This window comes from Artibeus jamaicensis, unplaced genomic scaffold (genome assembly GCF_021234435.1).
Source record: "Artibeus jamaicensis isolate MK-2021 breed Jamaican fruit bat unplaced genomic scaffold, CSHL_Jam_final contig_233, whole genome shotgun sequence".
NCBI lineage: Eukaryota > Metazoa > Chordata > Mammalia > Chiroptera > Phyllostomidae > Artibeus > Artibeus jamaicensis.
In genome coordinates this window covers 52,230,987-52,240,710 of record NW_026521486.1, presented here as the reverse complement: position 1 = coordinate 52,240,710, position 9,724 = coordinate 52,230,987, and the positions used below count along the sequence as shown (strand labels likewise).

The 9,724-nt window shown below is 56.7% G+C and overlaps 1 protein-coding gene across 1 annotated transcript; it reads right to left on the bottom strand.

The window, feature by feature from the left end:
- Positions 1 to 1,204: 1,204 nt before the first annotated feature.
- Positions 1,205 to 2,779, bottom strand: HOXC12 (homeobox C12). Its single transcript, XM_037135362.2, has 2 exons — positions 2,170 to 2,779; positions 1,205 to 1,443 (listed from the first exon to the last, which is right to left on the bottom strand). The coding sequence occupies exons 1-2, from the start codon at positions 2,777 to 2,779 to the stop codon at positions 1,205 to 1,207; spliced, it is 849 nt and encodes a 282-aa protein (XP_036991257.2).
- Positions 2,780 to 9,724: the final 6,945 nt, after the last annotated feature.

Below are 9,724 nucleotides of genomic sequence, written 5' to 3'. Positions count from 1 at the left end.
TCGGACTCAGCGGACTTCACAGCTGAGCCGGGAGGCGGAGGCCTAAGACAAAGGGCCACGTTGAGGAGAGGGTGGAGTGGGAGACAGAAAGGTGTTGGGTGGGGAGCTGTAGCGCCCCTCCTTCATTGTCACCAGCCTGGGAAACCCAGGCTGAGTGGGGCCGCTATGGTAGCCCCTTTAGGGGTGGATTCTCCTCCCGCCTCGTAAATTATGCGGGTCCAGCCCCCGGCTGGCTGGCCATGACCATGAACGCCAGCGGGGAAGGGAGAATCAGCGACTGCAGCCTGTGGCTGCCAAAAACTCTCCCGCTAATCAATGCCATGGTTTGAAGTCCCCTTTCACAGCCTCTTGGGTTTCCCGAAGGGCCATATGGGGGTGCCTAGAGTGACTATTGAACCTGAGGCCGCATCGGCTTAGCTCTCAGTTTAGCTCTCCATCCCCCGCTTGCGCTTCCGGTTTGCAGGCGCCTAGGCGGCGGGAAGAGTACAGCAGCGCACCTGCGAGCGAAAGAGCTGGGAACCAGGAGACATTTGGGCAGCCTGCCCTAGAGGGGACATAAGGCTGTTATCATTTTGTCCGCAGCTGGGTTTGCCAAAAGTTCGTGCCCCCACCTGCTCTCCCATCCAGGCCTGGAGGACCCAGACCTCTGGGACTGGGCATTTCTGCTCATTCTGTTCTCCGAAACCACACTTCCTCCTGAGTCCCCCCACTTCCTCCTGCCCTCCTAGAGCTTCCAAGTCGGCCTCCACTCTCTCTGGTAATCTCCACTCTTGTTCCCTCCTCTCAGCCCCTCCTAACCCCCAAACGGAGTTTGGGGAGCTTGTCCCCACCCTTGCCTCCTCCTGCAGGCAGACTTAAGACCACAGAAGGCAAATGGTTGGAGGGGGTGCCCGGGCCCTCATCCGGAGGTCCAGTGTCCCAGTCTACCCCGCCCCAGTGCTCCAGGCTTCCCTGTCCCTACCCCTGCCCCACAGCAGTGGGCTTCTCTCCCTGGCTGGGTTCTTTCCTTCTCTCAGGGGGCTTGGCAAGGCCTGCTGGGGGTATATAGGAGGAAACTGCGAACAAAACAGACAAGAGGACGTCCAGAGAGGGCCTGCCGGAGATGCCTGGGGTTCTAAGCAGGGGACTATGTCCCAAGCAGCGCCCCCTCTTGCTCTCTGCCAGAGATAGGCTCAGTCTGGGGCTGGCTCCCCTGCCTTGCCCCCTAAAAGAAGGAGAGAGCTTGCTCCCTCAACAGAAGTCTTTTCTTTTTCATTCTTCGGTTCTGAAACCAGATCTTGACCTGCTGGTCACTAAGATTCAAGCGGTCTGAGAGTTCCCTCCGGCGCTGCCGTGTGATGAACTCGTTCACGAGAAACTCGCCCTCCAGCTCTGCCAACTGCAACTTCGAATAAGGCTTGCGCTTCTTCCGTGAGCGGCTGTGGATCGGGTACCAGGGCGTGCCTGGGTGGAGATGAACCAGCGTGTTGGCCGGAGGACCAAGAGGTGACAGACCCAGTGCCCTCGGTCTTTCCCTAGCCCCCTTCACCTTGGTCTAATGCCTGACCCCAAGCCCTTCCTCTCCCGACTCCTCTCTTCTACACAGACCCCCATGTCCCCCCAACTCCCATCCTTCATCATTCTCTCTTTCCTCTTTCACCTCTTTTCCTTGGCTCCCCAACTACCGACTGCTGCAGTACCCCTAACCTACCTATAATCCTATCCCCTCATTTATCCCCAGACCTCTTCGCCAGGATATCCTGGCCCCTCTCTCTCCCGTCTTTCCAGGACAAGGTCCCTGATCAGTTAGGACAGACATGAGCAAGTGGTGAGGGTAAACCGTGTCTACTGGAGCTTCTTAAAAGAAAAAATGTAGGTAATGGGGGCTGCAGGGAAGTGGAGATAGAAGCCCTGGGAGAGCAGGGACTAAGCTCTAGGTCTCCACCTTCCCACCACCTAGGGCCTGGGGAAATCTCTGCCTGAATCTGCTTCTCCAGAGCTCCAACTGCAGGCTGATGAAAAAAGGAACCTCTTCAGTTCTTTTACGGGGATATTTACAGTTTTTAGGATTCTCTCTACCCCCACTTCTTTTTAAAAGAAGTGCTTCCTCACTATACATTCTGTCCCCCCAGGAGGCCCTAGCCCACCCTGGCTAGATGTCCCGCCCTAAGTGAGCCCCACGGTTCTTACCGCTGGACGAGAGCCCGCCACCGGGGTTTAAAGGTGATACCAAGCTGCCAGGGTCGCCCGCACCGGCGCCCTTGTTGCCCTCGTTGAGCAGGGAAGAACTGGAGTCAGATTCCAGAGACTGGCACGAGGGCGGGTCGTGCGGAGGTCCCGCACCACCATCGCCTCCGCCGCCGCCTGCAGCGTAGTCGTACTTGAACCCGAGCACAGGCGGCCCTGACGGCTCCAGCGGCAGCAGCGCTGCCCCGGGCCCAACTCCTGAGCCCGGGTCGCGCCCGCGCTCCTCACGCTTCAGGCCCCCGCCGCCACCCTCGGCGCACGGCTCTCGGTAGTAACTCTTGCTGTCCTCAACGCGCGCCAACTCGCACGTGCGGCCGAAGGGAGGGTTGAGCGACACCGGGCTTCCGAGATAGGGCTGCGGGTAGCCATTGCACGGCTCCGCCGACGGCCAGGGCAGCGAGCACACGTTGTCGCGGCGCGGGTAGGACAGCGAAGGCAGCCCGGGCAGCTGCGCCCCAGACGCGCGGAAGTTGGGGAAGTAGAAGGTGTCTCCCGTGTGGATGTTCACCAGTGGCCCCACGAACCCGGGATTCAGGAGATTATGCTCGCCCATTTCCGCGGGGCCCGACCGGCAGCTTCTACTTTATTGCTATCTGACATTAAACATAGTTAAACCTGCGCCGGTCACTCATTGGCCGTGCGGCTCACGTGGGCAAGTCCGCCAGGGGGATGGGTGGGGACAGTGAATCCCCCCACCCCCTACCAACTCCAACTTTCCCCTTCCCGGATCGGAGTGTGTGTGTGTGTGTGTGTGTGTGTGTGTGTGTGTGTGTGTGTGTGTGTGTGTGTCTGGGGGGTGAATTCCTCACGGGCTTCTGTTTTTTAAAAACTAAAATCATATAAAACCTAATGCAGAGAGCGGGGAAATAGCCCTACCCGGGGCAAGAAGAACCGCACCAAAAATACCCGCACACACACTTCTGCACCCTGCCGCACCCAGATGTGTTTATCTTCTCACCAACAGCTGGCCGAGCAGAGCCCGTCCCTCTTTAATTGGCTCCTTTATTAACTAAAACCGTTGGAATTTACAATATCTCCCCAATAAATTACTATTAGATATTGTGTCATATAAAGTTTACTGGCTGTTTAAGGAGACAGATGAGCCCTTTGGCTCAGGGTTTATTTACAGTAGGGGCGAAGCAGGGGTAAGGACAGGTTTTCTTGCCGTGCTCTCTCCCAGCAGTTGGGCTGCCGCGCTCCTCTTCTTCAGCTCTTCCTTCTCGGGGAGTTTGGAGAGACACCTGGGGCCCTTTCCTCCAGGAAGGGCTCAGGGAGAATTATTAACGTGGGGTCTCGCCCCTGAGCTAGGAGCCACCCCTGCCTCGCACCTCCACTCAGCTGTCAGGGAAGAGATGCAGAAGGAGGTGGGAAAAGGAGGTGCTCGCTCGGCGTGGACCTGCCTGCCTGCTCCTGAAAATCTGGGGGCTTGGACTTCTCTTCGCTGTGACTCGGTGGGTCACAGGGGCTTCTGGGGGGTCTCTCCCAGATTCTTTGCAACAAAAGCCTCTGGGCCAAGGTGAGAGGGCTCTGTTGGCTTAGGACGTTCCTGACTCCCACGGTGGAGAAGACGCCAGCACCCCCTAACCAGCTCAGCCTGCCACCACGACCATCAGGTGCAGAGGCCGGCAGGTGTGCTGGGAGCGAGGGAAAGAGCTCCGGAGAATTATTTTGTTGGGGACTTAAACTTGTGTTTGTGGTACTAATCTCAGCAGCTCCTTCTGGAGAAGGCTGAGAACCCAGTGCTGACCATTGGTGAGACTATTTATTCCTGTCTGGAAACCACAATCTGTTTTCAGCTAAGTCCACAGAATACAGGTAAATTAAAATGAAAAAAGAAATACAAAAAAAACCCCCTTCAAAACTAGGTGAGTTCTGTCAGAGTGTAGTAGACAAAATGGTCAAATTTCTATGTGATTATTTCAGGCTTCTATCCAATGCCTGGCTTTGAGTAATTCAAGGTGAAATAACTAGTTCAGAAAACACATAAATAACAGATAACAGCAGAAGATTTAGAGAAAATTAGAGAGACTAAGAGAATGCAAGAGAATATTGGAGGGGAAAAAACCCATGCAGGTGAAAGTTAAATGTCTGAGCAGGAGCCGGAGCCCAACTGAGGCAAAAAAAATTCTCCCTCTTTTCTGTCTCCTCTGCAGAATGCTGCGGAGAGGGTTGCAGATTCTTAGAATTCCACAGCTCTTGCGATTTCGTATCCCAAACCGTAGCTGCACACTCTGACAGAAATGTTTCCCCGCGGGCACTGGCCAGCCCAGCAGCAGTTCGAGGCTGGGCGCCCGCCCCTCGCTCCGCTTTCCCTTCTCCTCCCTAACCCCGCAGGCTGCCTGGCTAGGTCTCTCCCTCCCTTCCGGGGGAGGGGGAGAGCGTTCAACCTGCTGGAACCGAGACCAAGCGGTGGGATGCCAGCCTCGCCCGGTCACCTCCAGCCAGAAACGCGAAACCGGAGGTGCAGCGGTGCCGAAGGTGGACAGGACACCGCCTGGATTAGCCTTTTTGCACCGAATTGATTAAGGGGGCTTTAGGCTGCAGAAAGGAGCACCCTTTAGCTGCAAATTCCAGGTCACAAGACCTCCGACATCTTATTTATGCTTCCTTTTCAAGATGCATTAATGAGCGACACTGAAATTTTAATTTTTAAATAATTTATTTTGGGGTTATTATGGTCATAAAGCTAAGCAGGGTGTGACTTTAATAGTGTTGGTGTTTTCAATCAGAACACTGCGCCAGCGGCGAGGTCTGCAGGCCGCCAGGCCTCGGAGCTCGGCGCTATTGTTGGTGCGAGAAATGCCGGGCTGAGCTTTGCCGAGTGGTCACTAGGTTTTGTGGGGTGGAGGCTTCTTCCCCTTCTCGTTTTCCCTCCAACGCGACCGCAATTTCCTAGAAGGGGACCCCAAGAGGAAGGTCTCAGTTTCTCCCCATCCCTCCCCAGCTTGAAAATCCCAGGCCCTGAGCTCTACTTGCTGCCTTCCCGCCCGGTCGCAGAGCGCACAGAGCAGCGGCCACGGGGCGGCGGCTGCAACGCCGGAGAAATGAGGATGGAGTGCAGGCTTCCTTCACGCGCAGTTTCTAACGGTCTGATGTGATCCCATCAAAAAGGCCATTTTCCCCGGTGTGGACACTGTGGGCACTGACACACGCCTAAACCCCTTTTTTCATTCGTGCTTCCGACTGTCGTCTCAGGGAGAGCCAAGGAGAACCATTGGCGAAATTCGCATCACCAGTGTCCTGTCCCTCCAGGACCAGTGTGAACCTGAGGGTTTCAGGATAAGCGCCCCGCCTGCCGTTGCACCACAGCGGTTCTGTTCGGCAGCCGCCGCACACAGAGCTCAGGTAGCCGCTTCCTTAACCGGGCGTGGACAAACAGTCCCAGAGCGCCGCTGGCTGCCTGGGTCCCCGGGGCCGGCGGGAGGCTCGGGTGTGAAGCTTCAAATCCAAATCCAGCCTCGGCAAGGGCTGCTCGCCCGGAGCCCACTGGGGGTGGGTGCGGAGACTGGGAAGGACTCACGGGCAAAAGCGCTGGACAGACGCGCTTGGATCCCTGTTTCAATCCGCCCGCACCTCGCAGACCTCATGCAGAACTGTAACTGGCCAAAGACTCGGGCTCTGGAACCGCTGAGCGACCTGTGTGCCCAATCCTGTACCTTCATCAAATCACAAAGTTAGAAGAGGTAGCCTGCTTGCTGGCGCCCGGGCCACCGGTTTCTGCTGCAGCTGGCCAGGCTCAACTACGCCCGGCTCATTCACTCGGGGGTTAATTAAAACTGAAGGCCAGGACGTTGTCCAAGGCTTTACTTGAAGACCCTTGGCAGCCCTCTTGCTCCCTCGCATCCACCAGCTGGATGCCCTGCCGTCTCCCATACCTTCTCCGTCTGAGCCTCCATCCCTGCAGCATCTTCACGGCCTCGGAGAGGGGTCTCGACTCACTGCCACCGCCAAGCCAGGCGAAAGGAGTTAATTATAAAATCTACGTCGGCTCTGGTGGCAGGGGCAAAGCAGCTGCGTTAGGCTTAGGCCGCAGCGGAGCAGTTATGAGTGGCTTCCCCGGCAACCCGAGGTTCGAATTATTCCACGCGGAGCTGCCTTCGCCGCTGTCAGTGGAGAGGCCTCAGTGGCCCAGTTCAAGGTCACTGTCTAGTTTGCAGAAAGAGGTTCTGCCGCATATGCAAATGAGGCAGGGCCTGGGCCCTGAAACGGCTGCAGGCAGAGGCCGGGCCAGCAGGCAGAGGGGAGATGAAAAGCGCTGAATGTGGAAGGCCTGGGCCCGCCGCCTCTCAGTCCTCCGTATTTCGTCCCTTGGGGCCACTCAGGCTTGTGACAGGACCTTCGCTGGACTCAGCTAAGACTGAGAGGTGGAGGTAGGGGGCTCAGCCTCCTCTGTCTTTGCTTCACTAGTTCCTCCAGAGGTCGGAGCCCACCTGGTTTCCAGGCCTCCCAACGGGAGGCTAGGACTTCAAAATAAACAAACAAACAAACAAATAAAGAAATAAATCAATGAAAAAAGAAAAGTGGGAGCCCTGTTCTCCAGGTGTTGCCTTCCAGGAGACCTCAGCCCGGAGGAGAGGGTTTAGAAAAAACCTGGGTGAGGGCTCAGTCAGGCTTTCAGGCCCACACAAGCAGCCTGGGGTCCGCGGCGCCCTCACCACCTCCAGCACTGCGGCTCTTCTGAGCCCCCTCCCCCCGCAAGAGCCCAACGGGACCGCCGCTCGGAAGTGGGGAAGGGGCGGAGCGTTCCGGGCAGGAACGTCTGGGAAGCCATCTGTGCACCTCTCACCTGCGCATCCCTAAACGGGCCATTTTCCCCCATTTTCTCCGTCCTATAGGCGCGCTAATGGTTAAATAGTTTCGCGGCTCTGACATTTTCCCCCTCCGCCAGCAGAGGATCTCCTCCGCCTAGTGAATTACTGAGTGTCAGGAAAGGTGCAGAGACCAAGTTTAAGGGGGGGAAAAAAAAAGCACTCTCATGAAACGCCACACCCACAGCCGCCTGCGAGTCTCCGGGAGCCCGGGGGCGGGACAAGTCTTTGCCAACCCCGAATTTCCGCGCGGGGTGAGGACTACCCCCAGTGGCCCGTTCCCCACAGCGGCGGCTTGTTGGGACCACGGCCTCCGGCCAGGCCTAGCTCTGGGGAGAGGCTGAAATCTGCTTGGGGTCTGCTCTGTCCCGCTCCCCAGATGCTTCCCGAAGTGAAGACCCCAGTGCGGGATGGGGAGCGAGGGCAGGCAGATCGGAGTGGGGACGACCGACTGGCAGGCTGGTGGTGGTGGGAGGACGCGCTGCTAACCCCGAGGCCGACTGGGCTGGAACAACGGGGTCCACTTACCTTTGGAGACGAAAGAGGTTCAGCAGGGTGCGGGGCAGGGGTTCTTAGCCTCGAGAAACCCTCTGGGGACCCCTTCCCCAAGGCTGCCCGCAGGCCCAGCCGACGTATCTGAGGAGGGCGGGGCGGAGAAGGCGAAGGGAGCGGCCAGCGGTAGGCGCGCGGGAGCTGAGTCGCAGAGCATCTCTGGAGAGGCCGCCTTTTATGGGCGTTATTAGCGCCCCTGTCTAGACTGGAGACGACACCTCCTCTGTGTGTAAACAGAGGCGGCGGGCTCTGGCGGGAAGGGGGATGGCGCGTCAAGGGGGCCGCAGCCCTCCCTTTCTCAGGCCACCGGAAGATCAAGGCCTTCTCCTCACCCCCCCTCCTCCCCTGTGCTCCTCAAGATGTCAAGGTCAGAAAGACCTAGTCACGGTCAAGGCTAAAAGAGGAAGAGCCTGGCTGGATGCGAAAAGGCTCAGGCCCCCTCCTCCTCCCAGAAGCCCCTGGTTCCCCCAGGGCCCCTCAATCCTCCGCACCAAGTCGGAGGGCCTGGCTCTCAACACCATCCAAGTCGGGCCCTGGTGGATCCCTGGGTGGAGAGTTCTCTTTTGAACAGAGGGGGCTGCCACAGTGTCCCCAGCTCCTGTCCTCTGAGTGGTGGAAAGTGTCCCAGGGCTGTCCTGCTTTACACCCTCACTGCTGACCCAGCCTTCTGCGGATCAGCCTCAGGAGCAGATGGTCGGGAGACAGTCGTAGAGGGGTCTCCCAAGAACTGCTGGTCTTGCTCCCTCAGGTGGGTTGTTGGCCGTGGAACTAAAGGCCCAGTCTGTCACCGTAGGTCTGGGCAGTGAGGGTGGGGAAGGGTTTTCCTCCCTAACTCAGGAAGGGATTCAACTGAGTCCCCCCGGCAGCCTGACAGAGTGACCTCCATATGGAGGGTCCCGAAGGCTCCATCCCACCCATGTTTCCTAGTCCTGACCTGGGGAGGCGTGAGGAGTGGCGGGCACCACGGGATTATTAGAAAGAGAGCAGGAGCCTCCGTCCCAGAGGCGGAGGGCTGTTTCCATGGGAAGCCTCTCTGCTCACAGCCCTTCAGTCTCTATCCCCCTGCACCCTTGTATCTATTGCAGCCTTGTTCTCACGGACACTAGAAGACTGGCCTCAGAAAGAAAGGCTCTTTATGGATTTGAATAAAGAAGAGAAAACGTACTCCACCCCGGGATGATTGCCGGCTGGCGACACACCTACTTACACACTTGCACACACAGGAAGTAAAGGTTGAGGAAACTCTCCACTGCCCAAAGACTCTACACACACACACACACACACACACACACACACACCCCTTCACAGGAATGTCTCACAGAGTCCCCAGTGAGAATATCACTTCTTGGGGGATAGAAAGGTGAAGGACCAACATGATCAGGAAAAGAATAATATATTTTCCCCAATTTTGCCTCTCCAGAACACACAGTCACACAATGCCTGTCTCACACCGGAATTTCCATCCTCAAACTTACTTACTTTTATGGGAGAGATATGTTTAAAACTGACCCAGGCATGGCTGTTCTCCAAAATTCACCCAGGCACAGGCACGAGAGGGTCCTAAACTCCCTGGCACATTGGGACTCACAGGGACTCAGAGGGACTTCGGTTTCTGCCTGGGTTACCGGGCTCCCAGTGCAACCCCCTGAGTTTGCACAGGCTTTTTTCTCCTCTTTTCCATTACCCCCTTTTGAGGTCTTTGAGCTGGTCTCTTCCTGTGCGGGAAGAATCACTTATTTGACTATGTGTGGTTTTGTGTGCTTGGAGGACTCTGGGCTTCTCTTTCCCCCCTGAGTCTCCAACTTCCCCTGTGTCTTCAGTGTCGTGGGACGATCCAATGCACCTTCAAGTTGAGAGTGGTGGGGGCCCATATCCAGGGAGTCCCGGACTTCCTGTCTATTCAGTTCCTTTTTCTGACCAAACATACATGTTATTTTCACCTAAAGGGAGACTACGTTTTTAGAGCACGGTTAGGGTGCTGGGTGAAAAGAGAAAGAGGAGATGGAATTAAAAATGAACCTTATTCCTGGGAGATAAATTTATTCCCTCTTAAATCTCTATTTCCCAGCATATGATTCTTTGAGAGTTAACCCAGAGTTGAAGTGGAGTTGAATAGAGTTGGCACCACACCAGTGGCA